The sequence below is a fragment of the Pan troglodytes genome, chromosome 10 (genome assembly GCF_028858775.2).
Source record: "Pan troglodytes isolate AG18354 chromosome 10, NHGRI_mPanTro3-v2.0_pri, whole genome shotgun sequence".
Classification (NCBI taxonomy): domain Eukaryota; kingdom Metazoa; phylum Chordata; class Mammalia; order Primates; family Hominidae; genus Pan; species Pan troglodytes.
The window spans coordinates 69,177,058-69,203,177 of NC_072408.2; the positions used below are offsets into that span (position 1 = coordinate 69,177,058).

At 41.7% G+C, this 26,120-nt stretch overlaps 1 protein-coding gene across 9 annotated transcripts in view; it reads left to right on the top strand.

Moving 5' to 3' along the window:
- Positions 1–26,120, top strand: part of ITPR2 (inositol 1,4,5-trisphosphate receptor type 2) — a 499,386-nt gene that overhangs the window by 468,282 nt on the left and 4,984 nt on the right. For 5 of the 9 annotated variants that reach the window (XM_063786880.1, XM_063786883.1, XM_063786881.1 and 2 more), the window contains one exon: positions 22,305–22,334. The exons of 3 other annotated variants lie outside the window; for them this stretch is intronic. In XM_063786880.1, the coding sequence (XP_063642950.1) occupies positions 22,305–22,334 (30 nt within the window). Of the gene's footprint in view, positions 1–15,460; positions 15,660–22,304; positions 22,335–26,120 lie in introns of those variants that run through there. One more of the 9 variants, XM_063786884.1, reaches the window with a different exon arrangement.

Here is a 26,120-nt window from a genome sequence, read left to right on the forward strand (position 1 = left end):
TTACTGCTTCTTGCTTCCTTTTTTGAAAAACAAGGATGTTGAATTAAATCTATCCAAAGACTCTTTGAGTGCTGATATTTCGTGGTGTTGTAATTAAAACCACAAGTCTGGAAAAACTTGGAAGCCAGAGAATGATAGGGAAATCATATACCAAGCTCGAAGAAAAGCAGTGGGCTCTCTTCCTTATTATAAGGTTCTGCTCATTTAAATAGTCCCCAAAGAGTCTTCCAATGTCAAATAAACTACTTTGCAGAACATAATCAGAAAAGCATGGTTCAGTTGGCTGTGATTAGGTTGCCAGCTCTGGTCTGCAGGGGAAAATCACAAAGAAAATGTAGTCGAGGCTCGAGTTGGATTTAGTCAACAACCCATGTCAGCCATCTCTTTCTCCAATGAAGTACTATCTAAGAAGGACTAGAAATTTGTTGATATCATTAGTGAAATATAGTCACTGTGTAAGAAGAACTAGAAACAAACAGTGGTAGAAACATGGGCTAATACACATGAATACAATTTCTCTATCTGGCAACCCATGCAAATTATTTGATCTTTTCAAATCGTAATAACACAGAAAGTCTTCCCAGAAGAAATAATTTGTTCCTACTGCTCATTCTTATTTGTTCTAAGTTTGTGTATTAGTTTGGCTCTATTGCCAGATTACTTCTCTTCATATAACTTCATTTTTCATTTAGTTTCCCTATCTGCGTTAAAGGTTTTTTCAGATTTTTATATTTGATTGCGAACCTGCTTTGTGAAATCTTATCCTTTACTATCTTCATCTTGCATCTCTGGTTTTTTTTCCTCAGTGATTTGGTGGATGTGAAAATGATAGAAGCTAAGATTATATCATCTTTAATAAAGAAAAAAATATAGGGTATGTGGAATGCAGGTGAGCCATGGAGAAAGAAATCAATCAGGTTGGCAAATTGCATCAATGGGACAAGGTGCAAAATGCTTGTTTCATGCAGTATTTATTGAACAAGCTTGTTGAAATATAGTTAAAATGTATATGGAAAAGTAAGGAGCCATTTTGTTCAATTTAAATGACATTGATGTATTTTTTTACATCATAAAGTCTTTCAACATTTCCAACAACAATCTTTGGCACAGTACTTTATACAATTTTCTCAAAGGCCCTTCAGAGATAAAAGTATATATCTAAGGTTATAAATTGGGTATATCCAATCTACATATAATGGAAGCCACTACAGTCACTCTGTAGAATTCAATAGATCAAGAATTATATTCAGGTATTACATAGATCAAGTATTATTCTTGAGAATTTGGGAGAAGTTGAGGTTTTGAATAATCCTCAAAGCCCTCAGTTAACTGTCATTTTTTTTAATCGCTCCCAGTTCTAATGGCATCTGGATGATTTTTTGTAGGACCAAGTAATCAGCTCATGCTCTCTTCTCTTCACTGTGGAAAGGAAGTCTTAACGTTGTTTTTAGAGAACCAGAAAAATGTATTCTTCCAAAATTAGCAGAAAGGGAAAAATGACTTTTCTTTATTTATGGTTTTGGAACTACCAAATAGGCATCCTTTCGAGAAGTGACTGCTCTACAGGTTGCTTTTATTGCTGTTTCTCAAAAGGGAACATTTGCTTAAAGTACACCCTCCCAGATCAAGGGGGTCCTTCCCTCCTGTGGCAGAGGTAAACAGGGGTTTACAACAGGAAGAGGAGTATTCTCTTTAAAACTTACATTCTCTTTAGTCTTCCCATCCTAAAAGAAATCATAAAACAACAGTGGTGAAGAACTTGGTAGATTGTATTTGAGTTATTTCAACAAAAAGAAAATGTATTTTATTTTGAAGATAGAGGAGAAATAGGACCACAGTTGGGTGATTCTTGGTAAAGACGTCCCTGAAAAATACAAACACAATCTGAAGCTACTTTCTGGAAAACAGATAACTATAGACATCAAAATATCAAACTAAAATTAGCAGAAAGAATTGTTGGCAAAGGTTTTGTAAAAGAACAGTTGCACAGGGCATGAAATTGTAGTGAAAGTTCACATAGCCTTTCATTACTTATTTGTCATTTAGTTGGATTTTCTTATTTGTCCCTCCTGTTGCTATAATTAGCCATTAAGCTAGCAGAAACAACATTTTCCACATCACATGGGCAATGTCTTTAGAGTTTGCAAAGAGAACAAGGAAAGCAGGCTACACTGTTTCATGAAAAGACCAACCGATGTAGGAAAATAAGAATATTTGTTGTATAATCACTGAAAACCTGTCAGCAAGCAGAAGAGGTTTAACTGGTAATTACTTTAAAATAGATTTCTCTTCTGGTGCCTTTTAAAAGATATTCTACGTGTTATTTTTATTTTGTAGTTTAAAATAATTAATAGTTTTCATGGTAAATTTGACAGTGTGCAAGAATAATACTGAAATAAATAATATTCAAAAAGAAATGGTTTCTAAGCAGGCAGCAGCTGTGGGATCAGTGTTTGTGTAAGACTTTTCCTTTGCATGCTCATTGGCTTTTGTGTTTGAACACGTTGGCTGCCCTCTTCATTGACATTGTCTTAGTCAGATAGAATTGTTTTAAACAAGCATTCTATTTAAACTCCTTAAGTGATAGATTTGCCTGTTAATTAAAACATTATTCCTTTAGCTAGTATGCAAATATTATCCACAGTTTATTTTCCAAAGAAAACACCTTCTCTTTCCTACTTCCTAACTTCTAGAATAAATGCACAGATGAGCAAATTTATTTCAGGATTTAAAATGGTAAACTTACTTATATAATGGTAAACAAGCATGAACAATTTAACATTTCTAGGGTGTCATGTGTACTTAATGAAAATTCTGATCTATTACTTCTGAACTCCTGTGTCTTGAGTCTGGGGATACAGTACACCAAGGAGAAAAAAATACAGTTTCAGGAAAAAGAAAAAAAGAGTCATGTAATTAAAGTTGCAGGAGCCATTTCTTGAATCCTGGAATGTTTGGGAAATATACAATGCCCTACTCTTACATTAAAAATTTTGTTAGGTACCCAGGTTTCAGGAATCACTAAGCTTCAAATTACATTTTCATTCTTTGTAGTGACACCGTTCATTTTCCTTTCCTCAGTTCCTCTGTGTTCAGGCATGAAAACTGTCTGACTTGCCTAGAGTTTCCAGTTTAACCTTGCTAGTAAACCCTAAAATAAAACTATGACTCCCTTCTGTGTTCTACCTGGGCCAGTGTGATACCAATGAGTCTCGCTTTGCAATTCATGTTCATTATCATTATTCCCCGATTATACCAGATAACTGTAGTCAGAATACTGCTTTGCTTAAAATAGAACGCAGTGATATTGGGTTACCACATGGGGAGGCCGACCTGAAGATCATCAGATGGTTTGTCAGGACAGTGCTCCAGACAGTCTCTCTCTTAGGGGACAAAGGTCCAGGCCCAGTGCTAACCTTTACAGACTCATCCTAGAGGCCGTCAGGGTACACAGAACAAATTGGGGGTAGTAACACACTAACCGGAGTCAAAAGACAGAAATGTGGATAAATCAGAATACCTATGCATTGATTTAACAAGATAAATTGATTTTCAAGCAGGACAGACACACATGATGGCTGGTCAGTGTATTTTTCCCTGAGACGCCAGATTATAATGAGAAGGTTGGTTGCTGAATGAGCAGAGGTTGGGAGCAAAGGGAGTTAGTTGGTTTTATGATTTGAATAGTTGACCAGACCGAGATAAACAGATGTAACCTCATTGCTGCATCCAGCTGGAGACTAGAGTTTAGACAAGGGCTTGCTTGAATCCTGTGTGTGAGTCCTGGCTTTCCCACTTACCAGCTCTGTGACCTTGGGAAACACTGACTAGTATCTACCTTAGGTTTATTGTGAATGTTCATTCATTTATTCATTTATACTATGTATAAAGCACTTATTTTGTGCCAGGAATTATTTTAGGCCCATATCCCAGAATGGCAGTGAACAAAACAGATAAAAATCCCTACCTTCATGATGTTTACATTCTAACACACAAGCCATCAATACGATTGATAAATAATATAGTCTGCCTGATGGTAATGGGTGCTACAGAGAAAAATAAAGCAGAGGAGGGAAAATCCCCAGGAAAGGTGGATTCACTGTTAAATAAAATCAAATCTTAAATGTAAAGATGATGGTATCTGACCCACCATTTTTTTTATTCTAGTGTGGTGGTATTATTATGACTTTCATTTTATCTTCTCTGAGGAACAGGCAGAGCCTAGCCAAATATCCACAGGAGAGTGCCAGCCACATAAGCTATTCGGCCTTATTCCACCCCATTTGTTCCAAGCTCAGTGCAGTCTTCCTAATTGCCAGTGTTGCCTTTAGATTTGTAAATTCCATTGATTAGTTAACAGTTGGGTCTTTCTTTGTTTTAGAAGACATTTTATACGTAAAGGTGTCATTATACACTTTTCATTTCCTTTATCATGTGTCGAGATTTTAGGTCTAACTTCAAGCATTTTAGAAGTATCTCCATACTTAGTGCAATTTGTAGGACTCTTTTTTTTTTTAAGTTCTGGGATACATGTGCTGAATGTGCAAGTTTGTTACATAGGTACCTGTGTGCCATGGTGGTTTGCTGCACCTATCAACCCGTCATCTAGGTTTTAAGCCCCACCTTTTCTAAGATCAGATCACGAAAATGGTATCAGTGCATTGTGATCTGGAGAGAAAGTCTTAGAGTCTGGAAATCAAAAATCTGTATTCTAGTTTTGCTTTCTCATTATCTGGATCAGCAGTCCCCAACCTTTTTGGCACCAGTGACCAGTTTCATGGAAGACAATTTTTCCAGGCACTGGGGTCGAGGGTGAGGTGGTGGAGGTGGGAATGGTTTGGGGATGATTCAAGTGCATTACATTTATTGTGCACACTTTATTTGTTATTACATTGTAGCATATAATGAAATATTATACAACTCACTATAATGTACAATCAGTGGGAGCCATGTGCTTATTTTCCTGCAACTAGACAGTCCCATCTGGGGGTGATGGGAGACAGTGACAGATCAGCAGGCATTAGATTCTTTAAAGGAGCATATAACCTAGATCCCTCAAATGCACAGTTCACAATAGGAGGTTCACACTTCTATGAGAATCTAATACCACCGTTGCTGTGACCGGAGGTGGAGCTCAGGCGGTAATGCAGGCGATGGGGTAAATACAGATGAAGCTTCACTCACTCATCTACCACTCACTTCCTGCTGTGCAGCCCAGTTCCTAACAGGCCACAGACTGGTACTGGTCCATGGCCCAGGGTTTGGGGACCCTGATCTACGTGACTTGTGATGCTGCCATAACTGTGTAGCTTAGTTTTTCTTCCTGTGTCTTGGGGAGCATTGGGGCTGCCTTTCATAGGGTTCATGAGAGAATAAAATAAGACTTGCCCAAGATCACCCATCAGTAGGTTCCCCATCTTTTATTCCCCAGTTATGCATTCTTTCAGCTACACTAGGAAGAGGTGATGAGGGAGTGTGAAGGTTCTAGGATAGGAGAGAAAATACCTGTGAATAGTTTGGGTAACTCGATAATGGTTGGGCTCTAATGTTATTATTGCAAGAGACCAAGAACGTCAGATTTGATAGGTTAGAAAATGGTGATGTTTGAGCAGAAGAGCAGTTTATGAGGATGGTGTTAAAGGAGTCCCAGCAGTACTGTATTAGAGAAAAGGGATCTGATTTGAGAGTCATAAGAAAAATATGATTGTAAGTAATCAGTGACTAACTGAAAGTAGCAGTGAGGAAGAGATAGACAGTAAAAGTCTATCCGTATTCTTGCATGTATGCATCTACCTCCACATATTTGAGCACTTGCTGGGCTTGTGGGCTAGGCACTAAGAGAAAAATCTGAGTGGCCCTCAGATGCATGTGACCCAGGGAATGGTGGAAAGATGTTTTCTAAAATGTTCTGCTGGTGCTTAGGTCTCAGAAGGCCTATGGAAGTTTTAATTTTGGTAAGAAACATCCTTGCAAGTTCTGGGTTTGACCTTAAGCTCAGGCTGGAAGTAAATTGCTAGTGCCCAGCTCTGAGGAAGTGCAGGTTGAACTAGGGCAGGTGACACACTGCCTTGTGGAATGTCAATCTGCAAGTGATTCCATCCTGCTTAACGGAGCTTTAGCACTTTGACCCCAGCTTGAAGCCTGGGAATACAGCACCCTCCAGCCCCTGAACCACAAGCCACTTGCAAGCTGGGCATATCACAAAATTACTTTGATCCAGTCATCATAAGTGTATTTATTGCAATGGGATTCTACACAATAAGGTGGTGTTATCGTGAATTAGAGAATAACAGAAGACTTATGTATTCAAAGTGGGATTTGGTGGGTAGAAAATTTACACCATACATTGCATCAGCTACTATCATTCTACAAAATTTGACTGTGCAATAAAATGATAGTCAGTATAAATAAGATTTTTCTAAATTGCTGCCTAAACTGATAGTGCACATGGAAATAATTTCAACCTCACGTTATACATTAGGCATGTTATTGAAATGTTGCTTATAAATGTATTTCGTATTGAAAGTTTAAATCACGTTTTCAATGTTCCTTTGGAAAATTGTTAGTTAAAGAAATCTGGTGATTATTCCTTTAGGAGAGAATCCTTTGGAAATTAATAGTAGATAATCTGTTTTTCATGGATTTTGTAAACATTTTTCTATATCATGTTACCCTAAAGCCACCTGTATCTTAGGTTAAAATAATTAGGTTACCTTTATTCTTGAAGTGGTTGGTAATTGTGCACAGTCTAAACCAATACAAGCTGGATTGTATAATTGTATTGCCAAATCTTCCCCCATTTTTTTAGCATATTAAAAAAGAATTATGATGCAATGGGGTGGGGTGGGGGGTGAACAAAGATTACTCTGAGCAACAGGAATGAGAGGATATTGTGATAAATCTTATATGATATATAAACCATGACCAGGGATTAAATCATAGCTAGACCACTTAAATAATGCTGTGTAGATCTTGCTATGATTTCAATAGATAACATAATTCAAAACCCAACTTCCAGCACAATTAAACATGAAGGTATTGGTAACATTTTTTTTTTTTTTTTTTTTTTTAGAGTTTTGCTCTTGTTGCCCAGGCTGGAGTGCAGTGGTGCCATCTCGGCTCACTGCAACCTCTGCCTCCCGGGTTCAAGTGATTCTCCTGCCCCAGCCTCACGAGTAGCTGGGATTACAGGCGCTCGCTACCATGCCCAGCTAATTTTTTGTATTTTTAGTAGAGATGGGGTTTCACTATGTTGGCCAGGCTGGTCTCAAACTCCTGACCTCAGGTGATCCACTGCCATCGGCGTCCCAAAGTTCTGGGATTACAGGCGTGAGCCATGGCGCCTGGCTGCTAACATTGTTGTTAGTTCTCAATAAGTACCCCAATTGCAGAAAAAAAAAATTGGTAAACTTAGAGGTGATGATTACAATGTATTTTTAAAATACTTATAATGATCATGCAAAGATGTCATCAAACTACATTAACATCTTAGTAGTAGAAAGGAAAAAAGAAATTTTTTGGTGAAATTTACAGGAAGTAACAGAACATCTATTGAAGAGCTAGGGATAAATTTGAGTTCAACAAGACCTTGGAAATCTTGGCTACTAACGTTGGCAAGACCATCCATTTTCCATTTCTGGTGATAAATTTTAAATCCAAATAAATTCTGTTTGTTAGGGCACTAAAAAGCCTTGTCAGCTCTGAAGTTAAGTAGGCATGTATTCACTGGCAGTATGTGGAAGCCACAAACTGGGCCAAGCTGTAGACACCTCCTGTAATCTAATTTTCAAGCACAAAGTATGGCAAAGCCAAAAACGGCTCTCAGGGCAAGGCTTCCTGGGCTCAATTCATGACCATGGGCTTTGGGACCAGGGGAAGCTAAAGATCATCATCACTTCTGCAAAACAGCAGACCTCGAAGACGGGAAACAACAAGGCCAGAATAGGAGCGAGAAGAGATGAACTTCCCTCTCGAAGTGGTTCTCTGAGCCCCCCGGTAAGAGAAATAATGAAGGAGGAAGCGAGAGAGGATTTGTGGTGTGTTTAGTAAAACAAGGAAGGGCTACAGATACGCTGGAACAAAGCCTCAGAGCTTTCTTTCCAAGTAGCAGTCCAGATACACAAATGGGTCAGCTCTGACTGTGTAGGCATCACCCCTTAGGAAACCTGACCACAGAATGCCCTTGCAAAGAAACGGAGACAAAAATAGAGTCCTTCCATCCTGCAGTGGCCTCCTTCTTCTCTTTGTGTGTCAGTGATTTTCAATCAGTAGATTGCGAGAGCCATGGCAACTTGAGGAATTTACATTTAAAATTTTAAAAAGTGGGCACGTAGAGGCGAAAGTGGTATTTGGGATACAGAACAGAAGAATGAGTTCCTCATTCCCACAAGGTTACCAAGCAGTAGGGTGGGGCAGAGTGGATGGAAACTCCCAAATTGCAATTGACATGGGAAGGTTTGAAAACTCACATCCGGGTGACGCCATGTGCTTGTCCCTGAAAATGTGTTAACTCTGGGGATGTCATCATCCCATGAGGCCAATCACAGATCATTCCTCCCACTCTCCTTTTGCTTTGCCCCAAACCATATGTTCCCTCATGACACACCTACGCTTCCCCACCCTGACCCCCTGCCATCTCCTCCCACCAAAAGCATGTTCTAAATATTAGCTTTCTTTTCCCCACAAGAGAAAAGCATTGCACTAGTTTCTCTACATCATTTTATGAAACCCTTACAGAAATCCTAAAAGATAGGCATTCTTATCCCTATTTTCAGAAGAAGAAACTTTAATACTAATCTGATCACATGCATGATGAGAAGTGAGGCTGGGATTCAGACTGAGATTGCCCTGCCTCCAAAACCCCTGACTTTTAAATCATAGCCTGCTTTCTTGGTTCCCTGTATATCTGAGCATCCTCTCATTTGGATGATGCCAAGACTGGTTTCATCCTAGTTAGCATTAATATGGTGCACAGACCTTTCCAGCACGGGACAGGTCACTTTACCTTGTACCTGAATATTTCTCACCTCCAGACCTTGGAAAAAATGAAGTAGCAGTGAAGGGGCACTTTCTTCCATTTTGACCTCTGTATTTCTTCACTTATTCAGCTAGCATTTAAAGAAAACCTGCTATGTGCCTGACACTGTTCTAGGCTCTAGAAACAAGGGAAGTAAAGCCCTGCCCTCCTAGAACTTGCATTCTACTATTGGAGACAAATGACTATGTGATGTAGGCAATGTCAGCTAATGATGGAAAGCAAAGCAAGGTGAAGGAGCAGAGAGGGATGAAGGTGTGCTGGGTAGGGTTGTCAATGGCAGCCTCTCTGAGGAGGAACATTGGAGCAGAGCCCTCTATGGAGTAAGTGAGTGAACCATGGAGAGGTCTAGGAATCAGCAGGAGCCAACCCCTGGTGGGAACAGATTGGACATGGCAGAAAACCAGCAGGACAGCTCATGTGGCCGGAGTTAGTGAGGGTGGCAGGTGGCAGCCACAGATAGGGGAGGGAATGGGGACAGAGACTGGATCACTTAAGGCCCCCTGGGCTAGGAAAGGAGTTAAGAATTTATGCCAGGAAAATATTAAAAACATATCAGCGCCTTTTTTTTTATTCTGAGATGTGCCCAACATCATCAATTATTTGTAATACACAGAATTCACTCCTGACAAGGAAATGGGTAGAACATATGAGAATAAATAGTTTAATCCACAAAACACAGCTGGGATGATGGATTTCAAATTGTTGCCAGCTCTTCAGGCAGAATGGGTAAGAAATAAAGAGAAAATGTATGTAAGATCACAGTCCAACAGCACACTTTTCATGCTCAAGGCTCAAGGGAAAACAAGAACGACTTTATTCTTTATCCATAGACCCCAGATAAATCTTTTCTGCCTTGCATGATCATATCCTAAATATGTACATAGCTGCAGTTTCTGGGTGTATTCTAGCTTCTGTAGCTCTCTTTGTAATAGTTCAACCAAATGTCCACTATTTATAGGTCTCTGAGCAGCAACAGTTAGCAAATGTAAACCCAGCAACCCGAGCTAGCTGCCCTGCAGCTTCCTCACCTTTGCCACCAAGGTCACCCTTCCCTTCTGGCCATGGGCAGCAGCTGATGGCCACATGGGCCACAACCAGAGGTGGTGTGTAGGGTGGGTGCCTGGTCTGACACCAGCTATTTAGTTTCATTCCCAACTGGGTGCACTGCAACTCAATTTTGGCACTGCCCACTCAGGCTTAGTGCAGACGTCACAAGTTAGAAAGCATGATCTCCAACAATACTGCCCTATGTCTGATGCCAGCCACACTTTGGGAGTCCCCAGGCTACAGCATTTATGACAGGCTGGATATAAATCTGGCGGTTCCCGCAACCCTCTTTGGTCAATAATTTGCTATAACAGCACACAGAAGTCAGAAAAACACTAATGATGACAGTTTTATTATTATATAAAGCATACAAATCAAGAGAATCTGCCAAATGAAGTGACACAAGGGGTGAGGTCTGAGAGGGAACATGGAGTTTCTATGGCCTCTCCACATGGAGCCAGGGCAGATCACCCTCCCTACACATTAGTGTGTCCACCAACAAAATTTAACCAAGCCCCAGTATCCAGAGGTTTTTTTAGGGCTTCATTACATAGGCCTGATTGATTGAATCATTGGCCATGTGAATGAACTCGATCTCCAGCATCCTTCCTTCCCTTTCCAGAGGTGGGGCTGACTTGAAACCCCAACCCTGCAATTGTGTGTGCTTGGTCTTTCTGGTAACCAACCCCCTTCCCCCAACGCCATAACCTCCCAACACTATGTAAGAGCCCACCAAGAGTCACCTCATTAGCATAAACCCAGGTGCGCTCTGGCAGCCAATGAATAAAAAAGACACTCTGTCACTCGGGAAATACCAAGTGATATGATTGGCCAATCGTAAAACATTATGTTATTTCATCAGACTGGCTTCATCATGTATTAGAAACAAGTTTTACATGTAGGAATTGCTTCAATATCTATTTCAGTATCTTAAAGTCTTTTTCTATCAGATTGATACCCCATAAAAACAAATAATCAGTGAAATGTTTCAAAAATAGAAAAAATGTATAAAATGAGCTGGGCACAGTGGCTCACACCTGTAATCCTAGAACTTTGGGAAGCCAAAGCAAGAGGATCACTTGAGGCTAGGAGTTGGAGACCAGCCTGGGCAATGTAGCAAGACCCCACCCTACAATCAATCAATCAATGAGAAAAATGTATAAAGTTCATATAACCTAAATAGCCTCAGTTTAAAACATGGGGAATTTATTCATGAAATTGCACAAAAATTAGAAATGCAGCACCTACTGCATGATCAACAGTTGTTTCCACACTCCATTTGTGTAAAACTGATCTATGGCTCATGGCTGTAATTCCTGTTCACCAACACCTTGTGCCTTTTGTGTCTACGCATCTTATAATTATGATCAGACAGAGCCATTATTTGAAAAGAGCCAGGATCTTCTGGAATTAGAGCATACCGTATTCTTTCGGTCTCACTTGTCTCCTGGGAATTCCATGGCTGGGCTTCATCATTTTAAGTTTCTTATGCTCACCCTACTTGGCATTACTTCATTTCTTCTCACCATGTAACATCTGCTTGGCAGAGTAGGTGAAGACCTATGGCTGCCAAGTAAAGGTGGAGGTGAAGGTGTGTGCAGGACCACGTGGTCTGGGACCCATCTAGCCAGCTGTCAATTCATTGGTGGTGACAGTGAAATGCCTTTCCAGCTGTGCACCACCCTGTACTGGGTCCAGTTCCCAGAGTCAGCAAGACAGTTGTCACTGCTATATTCTGCAAAGCTATAATCTAACTTAGAGTTGAATGCCATTTTGACATCACACCGTGTTTGCCTCACCTCCCAGAATAACATATTGGTCTGTACTCAATTCAGATTTTTAAATTCACCATCCCTCATGCCACATGATGCCCTGTTTGAAAAATCTAGTGAAGAATGTTTAGGTCTCTGATGCTAATGAGAAAGTTTAGTCTGAGTGCAAGGTCTCTTCAGTGCAACCTGGCACATCACCTTCATCCAACTTTGAATTTTTTGTTAGGCCTCTGTGTTGTGCTGACCCCCAAAAGCCATTCAAGATCTTTAACCTGAGTGTGCCCCAGCCTGTTGGCAGTGGATTTTTGGAAAGCTCAGAGACCAGTAGAGAGACCAGGGATGAAAGACTGAGGGGAAAAAATAGGGATTTTCTAGAAAAAGGTATTTGGAATCAAAGAGGAATTTCAAGGGAGTATTAGCATCTGTCTATTTTATAAGAGTTAAAGGAGAGAATGGGTAATAATGAAATGGGAGTGGCCAGTATGGACCACTCTCACAAAAGAAATATGTTAAAACCCATTGTTATAGGCATTTTTTGAGTGACCAGAATGCTTATGACTTCCCAGTAGATAATATCTCAAAGTCATGCTCTCACAATTTTACACATGTAAATGGGACTTTCTAATCTAGAGAAGCTGCCCAAATACTGTCACGGAATTATTTCATTCTCTTACTTAGTTGGTCCAGATCCAATAAATGATAGTCTAGGTTTTAATGGAACCCAGAGGAACCATAGTTTTGACTGGAGCAGTCTTTCACCTAATGTCCTCGTCTCTACATAATTATTAGTAGCACTTCTTTTATGCTCCAATGTGTACCTATTTAGCCAATAAATTGTTTGATTACCAAATCAGCATGTACGATGAGTATGGTTAAGAATTTTCTTTATAGTTCATCCAATGAGTAGTGATGTTAGGAAATCATTGGTTAGACCTTAAGTTATCTACAGTGGTCATTCTCAAACTTTAGCATGCATCACAACCACCTAGAGGTCTCATTAAAACACCAATTACTGGGCCTTCAACCCCGGAGTTTCTGATTCTGTAGATCTGGAGTAAGGCCTAAGAATTTGTATTTCTAACCATTTCCCAGGTGATCTAGGGAAGACAGACTTTGAGAACCACCAACTTGCCAGGTACGGTGGCTCACACCTGTAATCCCAGCACTTTGGGAGGCCAAAGCAGGCAGATCATCTGAGGTCAGGCGTTCGAGACCAACATGGAGAAACTCTGTCTCTACTAAAAATACAAAAATTAGCTGGGCGTGTTAGATGGCATGTGTCTGTCATCCCAGCTACTTGGGAGGCTGAGGCAGGAGAATCACTTGAACCCGGGAGGCAGAGGTTGCAGTGAGCTGAGACCCCACCATTGCACTCCAGCCTGGGCAACAAGAGCAAAACTCCATCTCAAAAACAAACAAACAAAAAAGAGAACCACCAACTCTCTTCCTCTTGCTGGGTAGAACTTTGAAGACAATGGAAAAGACTTAAAGAGAGACTTCACAGTTTAAAGAACAACTAAATAAAATGGCAATGTCAGGGACTAGTGAAAGAACATTAGCTGGTGAGCTGGCCGGCTGCAAACACAGTACAATCAGATGACAGCAGGTAACGCTCTGTGACTATGACCATGTGGTGGACCCTTCCTTGAGCTACTCTGTAATTTTAAGGTTTCATCATCACTTGTTAAATATTTTTTTTTTCAAAAGGAGCAGTAGACTTTTAGCAGATTTACCCATTTATTTGTGTGAGACAAACCTAAAAATATACTATCAAAAAGTAACAGATGCATTTACCAAAACAGATTTTATTATTTATTTTTTTGAGAGGGAGTCTGGCTCTGTTGCCCAGGCTGGAGTGCAGTGGCGCAATCTCGGCTCACTGCAACCTCCACCTCTCGGGTTCAAGAGATTCTCCTGCCTCAGTCTCCTGAGTAGCTGGGATTACAGACACCTGCCACCATGCCTGGCTAATTTTTGTATTTTTAGTAGAGACGGGGTTTCACCATGTTGGCCGGGCTGGTCTTGAACTCCTGACCTCAGGTGATCCACCCGCCTCGGCCTCCCAAAGTGCTAGGATTACATGCATGAGCCACTGCACCTGGCCCAAAACAGTTTTTAATTCTATTTTTGCATTTTTGTTGTTGCATTTGGTTATGGTGCTAAACAATTTCTGGGGATGGTTTTTCTTTAGGTTCTCAGGTATAGTATTTTCTGTATAGTCATTGTATATAGAGGTGTGTGTGTGTGTGTATAGTTTTCCTTGAGTTCTGCATATGAGTACTTATTCCTAATTCTCCCTCTAATAAGTCATCTACAGTGAAAATAAATATAATGATCATATCTGAGGAATTTCAGTGACATCCTGTCAAAGTATTAGGCAAGACTGACAGAAAAGCTATTTTGATTTACATTTTAGGAAGAAATTTATTGAGTTGTGGATTAACTGAAACAATTATGGAGCCAAATTATTATTGTTTATGACTAAAGCACAAAATGGTTGTATTATTTGAACCTCAGCATAACTGGAAAATCCTGAATCCTGTCTTCAGGTTGCTCTTAAAAGATGAGCAGAGGAGAGATACTCAGACTGTCATGGAAAATTTGGGCAGACCCCTCTGTAAGAGTCTACCTAAAAGACTCAGATCTCGTCTTTCTGTAGGCCACCTTGAGTCTGGTGCCATCACTGGCTATTCAGCATTTTCTGAGTAGTATTTGAAAAATAAACTGCCTTTTTGTTTTGTTTTGTTGTTGACCTTTTTGGATTTTAAGGAGCAAGATGATCTTGATGTAACAGGCTTTTCATTATCATGATCAAGGACTTTGATCACCAAAATACACTTGTAAATACAAAATAACTGAAAGACTCAGAAAGACAATGACTGAACCATGAGCCCAGTAAACTAAAAATTCCAATGGTAACATGTTCAAAGGTAAAGAGGCTTTTAAGGTCAGAAGCATCTTTGTTGTATTAGGAGACCTTCATTGTCCTGGTTCTGCTATGATCTTCTGATGTGTAACTTTGGGTCAGTCATTTAATTTAACCTATCCTTTATGGTCTCCTCCATCTCCGCTAGTAAGGGACATTGTTCAGTGGTGTGCTAGTTGGTGTTTAACAACCAATTTGAGTAAGCCTCAATTATAGCATCTGCCTATGTCCATGGTGCAAATACTCCCACCAGGGTTGATTTCAAACTGCCAACACAGTGTCACTGGATGCAGAGGTGGAAAGAGATGTGCACCATTGGTCCTTACAAATGGCGCAACCCAGTTCTCTTCTCTGAGAGAACAGCTGTGGGATTTTGGCCTAATAATCCACTTTAGGGGCTGAATTATCCAGTCTGTCTGTTCACATTAATCATGCTAACCAACTATTTTGAGCTCTGTGAATGCGTTCTTATCCTCCAGGGGAAAACTGTTGTCTGTCAAGTGTGCATTTTCAAGCACTCAGTTTTTGACTTCAAAGCCCCCTTGGCAGACATTACTGTGGTATCACTTCCCTGTGTCCCACTCTTGCCACCCCTTCTGAAGCCACCATCAGTGCCCACATGGACTCCTGCAGTGGTTCTATATTGCAAACAACAGCAACTGACTCTCGTTATCTTAGGGAGAGAATGAATTTGTGGAAAGGATTACAACATTCAGAGGAAAGCAGAAACCAGACTCTATGAGCAGATTCCAAGAGAAAATCCAAGAGCTGGCCAGAGGTCCCACCTGGGGACAGCCTGGTTAGAGGAAGAGTGCCATTGCTGAGTGCTGGAAGCTGGCTCCAGCACAGAGGGCATCACCACGGCCAGAAGCCACCTCTCCAACTACCGTGAATGGAAAGAATTCTGTACTGTTTTGCTTCTTGGCATCTCTTGTTCCATATGAAAATCTCAGGCAAGAGCATCTGATGGGTCACCCTTTGGTCATATGACTGAGCTCTAGCTGCCACAGAGAGGGCAGACAGAGTATCAGCCTTTTCAGCTTCTGTCACAGAAGACTGGACCCAACCTTCCATCAGGACCCCACAGTAATGATTTCCTCAGATACAGGAAGGAGCTTCAGATTGTGGGCAGCCACACATTGGACGAATGCCCCCTTGAGTATTCAATACCCTATTCCAAATGTTTTCCCCTACTCTCACCATGAAGAAATCTCTAGTTTTTTTCTATCTCAGCGAGATTTGCAAATGTTTCTACTTCATATTATTTGCAGAAGAAATAAACATTTATGTTCTTTTCAACAGGAGATGATAACTCAGATTAAAATATGGAAATTAATAAGTAATAAGATTAAGAAAGGCTTAAAGTCCCAAGGAGATTCAGTAGAATTCAGAATTGACAGGAAAAGAAAAACACAGGAAAAAGCAGGAAGAGACATGACTGGCCCTGAGGAAGTCCATTGGTAGGACCTTGGGTTGCTGGTGTCCCCAACAGTCTCTTCCTTTTTTGGGACAGGGTCTCACCGTGTCACCCAGGCTGGAGTATAGTGGCACAATCACAGCTCAGTGCAGCATTGACCTCCCAGAGCTCAAGCAGTCCTCCTACCTCAATCTCCTGAGTAGCTGGTACTACATGTGTGTGCTGCCACTCCTGGCTGATTTGTCTCTTCTGATGCCAAAGCTTTACCTAATTATGTTTCCTTTATGGGCAGAATGTTTCCCGCTTGACATTTCTGTAGGAAAAACAGCAATAGGGATCCGGGAGAATGCTGGGCAGGCCCCTTGCTCAGACCAGCTTCCCCATCATTTCATCATCAAATGCATCTCCAGATTCCTAGAGACCTTTGACAGATTGGGCCCCAGTCCCTGAGTCTGATGCCACTACAGCATCTAGGAATCAGCTGGCTGATGGCTGAGAGCAGTTCTGGGAGCTGGACTCCACCTCCCCTCTCTGAGTGTTTCTCACCCTCATGTTGGCTTAGCATTGGGACCAGTGCCCGTCCCCAGAGCCTCCCAGCAAGTCACTCATCAGAGGTGGTCACTCATCCTAGAGTCCTGCTTCTTCATGTTCCCGGTTACTGCCCTAGCAGTGCTGCTAAAGTTATTGATAAGAGGCCTTGTAGCTTGCCAGCCGTCTAAGCTGCCACTGGATCTGAGCCTTCTTAGACCTCCCCAGTCCTGGGTCACTCCCTCTTCTCTCTGTGGCTCTATCCCTTGGTGCCCTGTTGGCTGGGAATGGGCAGGACCCCACCATGAGCAGATGTAGCTGATGCATTCTGTAGACAGCTAAGGCTTATGGTTGGCTGGATTGAGGATGAGAAGTCTGGGACCAAAAGAGAAGACACAAGTAATTGCACTTCTGCCCTCCTGCTCATGGGGGTCAGAAAGTTTCTAAGAGGGAGAGTTGGGAAGGAGGAAGGAGGAGGAATGGGCCAGAGAAGTAAGGTGGGTTCTCGGGGGCTGTGGTCTCTATTCATAGTCCAGGCTGTTGTCTGGGGGGTGAGACCCACCACTTGCCACCACAGGAACAAAGCTAAGCTCAAGGGTCCTCATCACACTTGGTATCCACACCTGTTTTCCCAAGTCACTGCCCAGAGCCCTGCTTTCAGACTTGGTGCTATTTCAGGCCACCTGGGAGAGGTAGGTCTTGAAGATCACAGCTCTCTCAATGCCCCCAAGCAATTAAGAGCCACCATCTGGCATGCAGCCCATCCCAGAGGATGATTTGCAGATGAGGGCTAGTACATACAGTGCCTCTCGCCCCCAGGATGCCCGCTGCAGAAGTTTTTACTGCCATCTGTCTTTACCCATACCAACTCCCCCACTGGTCTGGAAACAGTCTAAGGATGGAAATTCTGACCCATGAGTCTTTGAAACTCCAGAGCCCAGTGTTCTTCCTGACACCTTATAGCATTTTTTGAAATGTTGGTTGAACTATTTTGATCCTTTTTTTGGCAGAGGGGGTCCTCACTTACCTGCTTCCCTCTGCCTCCCTAAAGTCAGGAAGCCAGTAGGGATAGGGGCCTTCAGGCTCACACCTACAGAAGCTTAGGGCCCGCGGGACCATCCATAACATGGTAGTGGACAGTCCTGTCCTCCTGCAAGCCCTGTGCTGGGCATGGGTCACACCCCCTCCCATCATGGCTGTGCTGCCTATAAAGCCAGGGGTTATAGAATCAGCCCATCTCTCAGTACCTTCCAGCTGTAGCTTTTTTATTGTATACCTGGGCCCTGCTGAGATTAGGAGTCCCGTGAAGTCATTTTCATCCCAGAACTCTCCTCCTTCATGGGCACTTTCATGGAGACTCTTTTTCCCTCTGCCATTGGGAGCAATGACTAGATTAAATAGGCTCGTCCCTGGAAGGCTCCTAGGCCAGGATCCCCTTCCCACCAGCACACTGAAAGTGGTGCCATGAAAAAGGGGCCAGGCAGGAACACGGCAGTGACACCAGCCTTTGCTGGGTGCCATGCACGTCTCTAAGGCGTGGGCTTCAGCCACTCTGCATATGGCCTCAGCTAACCAAGGATGCTTTCTGTTTGTCATATTGCTTTATAATTTTGTAAAAATTCACAAATTTATAATATGTGAGTATATAATGTAAATCTGATATTTGAGCATTTAGATTTGAGCAATATTTCAAGGTATGATGATAATACTCTGAAGGGATTTGTTGCTTTACAAAATCTTTCAATCCTGTTTTGCTTTGTGTAACTAACACATTTCAAATTTCTCAATCCACACAAATTTGGTACTGCACCACATTTACAGGAATCTAACAGTTCACAAGGAAGATCCAGGGAGATCCAGACAGAATAGACAGGGAGACACAGAAAGAAGGATCTGGTTAATACAAGCTTGAAAATGAATCTTCAAGTCCTGTCACATGTTTTTCTAATGGAGCAAAATTCACTCTTACTCTTCTTTCCTAACCCTAACCCTGTTTTTAGAATGAATTGTCAAGGTTTTCATTTATTTGTCAGTCCAAGAATAGTTTTTGTTGTTGTTGTTGTTTTAGAGACAGGGTCTCTGTGTGTTGCCCAGACTGGAGTGCAGTGGCATGATCATAGCTCACTACAGTCTCTACCTTCTAGGCTTGAATGATCCTTCCACCTCAGCCTCCCAAGTAGCTTGGACTATAGGTGTGCGCCACCACACACAGTTAATTGTTTAATTTTTAGTAGAGATGAGGTCTTGCTATGTTGACCAAGATGGACTATAGGTGTGCACCACCACACCCAGTTAATTTTTTAATTTTTAGTAGAGATGAGGTCTTGCTATGTTGACCAAGATGGTCTCAAACTCCCAGGCTCAAGCAGTCCTCCCACCTTGGCTCCCAAAGTTCTGGGATTATAGGCATGCACCATCATGCCTAGCCTTAGTGTTTTAATTTCAAAGAACACAGCTGTATCCTTTCTCTGTCACCTGCAGTCCCTGACACTTGTCAAACAAGACTGTGTTTTCTAGCCCATCCTTCCTCCCTCATGAATGCAAGGCCCACATCTGAGCCTCTGTGAGAACCAGTTGTTTTGTTGCCCACCTTGAGCAGTAGTTGTATATAGGTGGGTGTTCACTAGAAACTGGATGAGGAATCCCAATGCCAATGTCATGGGTATCTCCTAATTTTTTGAGATAATGCCTAATCTGCCCTCAAGGCCACCATGTTGGTGCAAAGGTGAGAAACTCATCATGCCCTTACTGAAATCGAGCAGAGGTGCTGGGGTACATGAGACACGCCCCCATAACCACACCCCATAACCAAATGATTAATTCTTGTTCCAGATTATTTTCTAAGTCTAAAGTTCTAGGAAAGAAGAAATGCTGTCTTTCCCTGAGAGATCTTCCAGTAAGTAGGCAGTAGCAGCGTGACTTGTGTGGCTTTTGAGAGCCATTTCTGCTGATGTCTTCAGACAAAAAGTGCAAAGAGAGGAATGCAATAGGTCATGCTGAGGCTCTGGGGGAAATGCTTAATGCTCCTCAGCCTAGAAGGCTTTGTGAATGAATTTTAGAATGGAAAATGCAGTATAAACATAAAGCTCAGGAAAGGATGGTAACCAAGAAAAACCTTAGGAAATGGTCTTGTGATAGCACATTCTAAGCGTAGCCATCAAGTCTGTATGCACAGGTGAAGGTACATATTAAATGGTTTACCGATACTCCATTACAAGACATAGTATATTTCATGGGTTGTTCTTTATTAGCAGTGTTTCAGAGCATTCTACAAAATCACAGTGAATGTCAACTGTTGCTGCATTTCTATCAGTACCTGCCCTTGCATCCATGATACCATACCTAGAGGGTTTGTGTTTCTGATTTTTAATAAATCAATCGTTAGCATACCCCAGAAGAAGAAATCAAGGGGGCCCAAGGTATAGTAGCTTCTGTTTGGAGATTCACTATAGTCTTTGTTTTCCTTAGCAAGTTCAGAAGCTAAGCATAGATATCTCCATTAGACATGCAGAGTGATCTGGTGCAGTGACAGAATACAAGCTTTTCAATCAAACAGAGTGGAGGCCAAAGCCTGGTTTAGCCACTAACACCACCTATATGACCTTGGGCAAGTAACTAATCCTCTTGCCTCAGTATTGTCATCTGCAAAAGGGGATGGAAATAGTCCCTACCTTATGGAATTGTGGGTATCGGTCATAGCATGATTAAAAAGTGCCTGCCATTTGGTAGGCAGCCCACAAGTAGGATACATTACTATGATGTAGAACCACAGTTCTTGCTTTTTATAGCTTACCCACAGTCAACTTTTAATATGTACCTAATAGAGCTAAAAAGACCAAGACAATTTCTCCAATGTTCGCCTAACATAAGCCAATCACATTATTTCTTAATCTCATTCTGTTATGGAGAAAAATTATTACATTCTTTATATTTTCTTGAGCCAGTGGACAATTAAGTAAGAATAGGGATAGATTATATAAGAGCTATTCCACTATGTAATATGGAAGAACTTGCCCAGAAGTGGAAGTCAGGTGCAGGGACATTTGCTGCTATTGTGCCTTGAGACCTCAAGGAAACCTAAACTTTCTAGGTTTCAGGCTGGGCATTTGCAGTATACTGGGTGTGGACTGTATGGTTTTGAGGCTGCTTCTAGCCAAAATGCCGTGTTTCTGTTTGCTCACTTGGCAAGCTCAATCTTCTCTCAACAATTTGTTTTTTTAAGCTGTCTTTACATCATAGCTCACAGAATGACGAGCTGGAAGAGACACAGACACCACCTAGGGTGACATTCTGATTTTACAGATAAGGAAACTGGGACTCAGAGAATAAGGCTCTCTTCCTCCTTATATCTTATAGCTAGTTTTTTGCTAAGATAAAACCAGAACCGGGGTGTCCTGACTCATAGATTGGTGCTCTTTCCGTTATACTCCCATTTTCCTTTTCCCACAGATCAGATATCACATTTAAGAACTAAATATGAAAACATAGCACAGCTGATTTTTTTTTTTTGACAAAGTCTTTACTCTTGTAGCCCAGGCTGCAGTGCTGTGTTAATGATCTCAGCTCACTGCAACCTCCACCTCCTGGGTTCAAGCGATTCTCCTGCCTCAGCTTCTCGAGTAGCTGGGATTACAGGTGCCCGCTACCACACCTGGCTAATTTTTGTAATTTTAGCAGAGACAGGGTTTCACCATGATGGCCAGGCTGGTCTCGAACTCCTGACCTCAGGTGATCTGCCCACCTCGGCCTCCCAAAGTGCTGGGATTATAGGCATGAGCCACCGTGCCTGGCCCAGTGCAGCTGACTTTTGACACTTGCAACCTAATCATTTTATTGAATGACTACAAGGTTTCTACACTTCTATCTAATGGTCTTTTAATTGCCCAGAGAAATAGATAACTGTTAGAATTTAGAGATAAAAGGGTATGGTTTACATGGTGTGTGAGCCCTAAAGGGACTTCTCAAGGACATGATGGTTCATCTTGGAGTTTTGCATTTTAGAATCTTTGAGAAGCTCTGGATTTCCACTCACCCACTTACTAGGACCATACATTATAGCCTCAGAATCTAACAGTTAATCTACATCTTCCCTGACTTTATACTACCCTGTGGTCAAATATGTTTATTCCTGGTGAAGTAAGGAGATTATTTCATTTTGACCAAAGTCATCATGGGAATCTAATAATCATATGCGTGATCGCAAGATGTACATAGCATGCATGAGTAAACCAAGAAATAACAAACTAAATCAAACTGCTTTGTTAGATGGCATACATATTACAAGTCGACATGGAGAGGAAGTGGTGTCCTGTTAACTAGTATCTTCTCTGTGTGTCTGTCCTGTGGTTCTGGCTTAGGTTAAAGTCTGGGGTTTACCTTCCTCTTCCCCTGCTCAGATTGAGCCTTCTGTGGAAGCCGTAAGAGCAGAGAGAGAAACTTCTGAGTATTTAATTGGCAGCTACTTTCAATGGAAAAGCATATTCACTGTGTAAGAATGCTGCTATATTGGAGTTAATTTTCATGAAAAGAATGTACAGTAATCCCCCTTCTCCATGGCTTTGTTTTCTGTGCTTCCAGTTACCCACAGTCAACTACAGTCCGAAAATGGTAAGATATTTTGAGAGAGAGAAACAGAAGCCACTTTTATCACAGTATATTGTCTTAATTGTACTATTTCATTATTAGTTATTGTTAATCTCTTACTGTGCCTAATTTATAAATTATCCTTCATCATAGATATGTATATATAGGAAAAAATGTAGTATATCTAGGATTCAGTACTCTCCACAGTTTCAGACATCCACTAGGGGTTTTGAAATGTATCCACTTCAAATAAGGGGGACTACTGTACTTTCTGCAGTAATTTTGAAGAAAAATCAGTTGTGGAACTGATTTTTACAAGACTTCTTTCTTCAAAAAAGAGAACAGAAAGCAATCAATTTAAGTTGTTTTTTTTTTCCATTGTAGTGAGAAATGTAAAGCATTCAATTCAGGTCTCTTAAAAATTAAGAAAAGGAACCCTAAAATATTCAATATTAAAATGATTTTTAGTTGTACATTATATATTTGTCTCAGATTAAGACCAGCAGATACACAAGGGAAGGGAGGAGTGGAACAAGAAGCAGAAAGGTAGGAGAGAAAAGGCTGAGAAACAAACAAACCAAAACACAGACAGATACAAGGAGTGAAAGAAAGATTAGAAAAACCAGAAGAGGGTTGGAAGACAGAATAATATGTAGGAATGAAGAGAAAAGATGACAGGACTGTGTAGCTTTTGCACTTAAGCACAGCTTCTCATTACTTTTGTCATCCTTTGTTTGAAGTCTTACTCTCCACCTATGAACTATATGTTCCATAAGCACGAGAATTATGCTGGATTTTGCTTACTATTGTTTTCCCAGTGCCTAACAGAGACATAGTAAACACAAGCAAGGATTATTAAGTGAATGGATGAACAAAGAAACAAATGAAAAAAGAGAGTGTAGGGAAAGGGAGTTCTGTGGCTCAAATGGCACCAGCTATGGTCCACTGAGAGCTGCCATTGTTTCCTCAAAAGCAAGAGGCCATGGACTTGGCTGATCCTGGCCCCTGAGATGCTTGCAATAGTGTTTCTTTGGAGGCAACTTTACAAATGCTCACACACTATCTGTGAGAGTTGCAGTCTACTGTTAGAACAAGGTTTTGCATCTGTTTCTTTTGGAAACTTTTTGCAGGTTGATGTTTTCACCATCCCTCACATTCCTGGTACCTTCTTACCCCAAGCCCAGTCTGTGATGCTCCCAAATCCCCCTGCCCCAACAACCCCTCTGGAATCCTTGTGCTGTTATATGTTGAAAAAAATCTCTCCCAGAATGCTGCTTTCTTGGCTCTCCCAAGAGGAGCCCTGTCTTAGTCTGTTTTGTGTTGCTGTAACAGAATACGTGAGACTGGGTGGTTTATAATGAACAGAAATTTATTGGCTGACAGTTCTGGAGGCTGAGAAGTCTGTTTTCAAGGTGCCCACGTCTGGTGAGGGCCTTCTTGCTGCATCATCATAGGATAGAAAGTGAGAGGGGGAGAGAGAGCAAGAAAGGACCGAACTTGCCCTTTTGTTACAGCACCAATCCCCACCCCCATGAGGTGGAAGCCTCATAGTCTAATCACATCTTAAAGGTCGCACATCTTAATACTGTTACAACGCCAATTAAATTTAAAAATTAAATTGAATTTTGGAGGGGACAAGCATTCAAACCATGGTGACCCCCTTCTCCTTTAGCCCCTTGGTGGCAGCTGCCTATTTTCCCAACCTGTCTGTATTAAGAGCCCTAGAAAAGGGTCAGCACTCTGGGCTCCTCATCACCAAGAAATCAACACACCTCAAACCTCCCATAAAAATGCAATTTTCTAATCCTTCCCATCCTATCCTTTAATACCTCCTGGTCACTTTTGTTCATTCATACAGATTTTGGCCCTTGGCCACCCACAGCCTCCTCATCTACCCCAACTACTGACCTGCAGGATGACTTCAGGAGTTTAGTGCACAATTCATCTAAAAGATTAGCCTCTGCAAATTCTGTGATTTTTTTAAAATGGTGGTAAAATGTATATAACACAAAACTTACCATTTTACCATTAAAGTGTACAGTTTTGTGGCGTGAAGCACATTCACATTGTTCTGCAACCATCACTGATCTATCTCCAGAAATTTCTTATCTTCTCCAGCTAATAGTCTGTATCCATTAAACACTAACTTCCCAAGTTCAGTGATATTTACTTTTACCAGACTTAAGGCACTCTCACCCCAAAATTTTCATTTCCTGAAGTTGTTCTACCTTCAGAATTTTAAATTTTGTTATTCTATTTTCTGTCCACAATCTCCTGTCTTGCCAACAGACTTTGATGCAGACAGATCTGAGTTGGGATCCCAGCTAATCCAGTTACTAGCTTCATTTCTTAATCTATTTTGTGTTGCTGTGAAGGAATACCTGGGACTGGGTAATTTATAAAGAAAAGAAAGTTATTTAGGTCATGGTTCTGAAGGCTACACAAGAAGCGTGGCACCAGCATCTGCTTGGTTTCTGGTGAGGGCTTTTGTGCTGCGTCAAAATATGGCAGAGAAAGGCCAAAGGGGAAGTGGGCATGTGCAAAAAGACACCAAACCAAGCATCCTGGCTTATAACATCGCACTCTCATGGGAACTAATCCACTCCCCCAAGAACCCATCCAGGCTCCTAAGAGTGAGAACTCACCGGACGTGGTGGCTCACGCCTGTAATCCCAGAACTTTAGGAAGCCGAGGCAGGTGGATCACTTGAGGTCAGGAGTTCAAGACTAGCCTGACCAACATGAAGAAACCCCATCTCTACTAAAAATTCAAAATTAGCCGGGCATGGTGGCGCACACCTATAATCCCAGCTACTCGGGAGGCTGAGGCGGGAGAATCACTTGAATCCAGGGGGCGGAGGTTGTGGTGAGCTGAGATTGTGCCATTGCACTTCAGCCTGGACAACAACAAGAGTGAAACTCAGTCTTAAAAACAAACAAACAAAAAACAAAAACAAACAAACAAAAAAGAATGATAGCTCACTTACTACTGTGAGAATGGCACCAAGCCAATTCCTGAGGGATCTGCCCCCCGCCCCCCCCCCCACCGCCGTGACCCAAACACCTCCCATTCGGTCCACTTCCAACACTGGAGAACAAATTTCAACAGGAGGTTTGGAGAACGCAGACAAACCATATCTAAACCATGGCACCTCACTTTCTTCATTTGTAAAATTCAGATAATACATAATATAAATACTGGATAGATAACAGAACCTAAGTTCACAGAATTGTTGAAAGGAATAAGTGCTTAAAGAGCATTTAGCACAGGTCTGTTCTCCTCCCTCCTTCCTACCAGTTCACACATTAACGTGCATCACATCAACCACCGCTCTACTGATCTTCCCAGCTCCCTTAAACCTTGATCTTCCTGATGCTCATCCCAGAGAGACACAGCATACTGTGTCAGTCCAGCTTTCTGCCTCATCTGCACATCCACCTGGGCTGTGTGTGAGCAGCTGGCCCAGCCACACTACCGTGCAAGCATTTCATGGGCCCCTGTTAGGTTTCCTCTGCTCTTCCCCCACATGCCTATTTCAGATCTTTCCCTTTTGCTCCGTCTCCCTACCCAGCCACTGTCTTCTCTGTTTCTGTAAACCAGAGTCCTTAACACTTTAATGATATTAGAACCACACACATTCCCTGAGGTCCTGATTTGGTAAGAGGTGGTGGGGTGGGAATCTGCAGTTTTAACAAGCAACCAGGGGATTTTGATACACACAGTGTGCAGCCCACTCTTTGTGGAGGGCTGTCCTGAGCCATAAGCTCCTTAAGAGCAGACACACAGTCTTATCTGACTTTCACCCCTAAA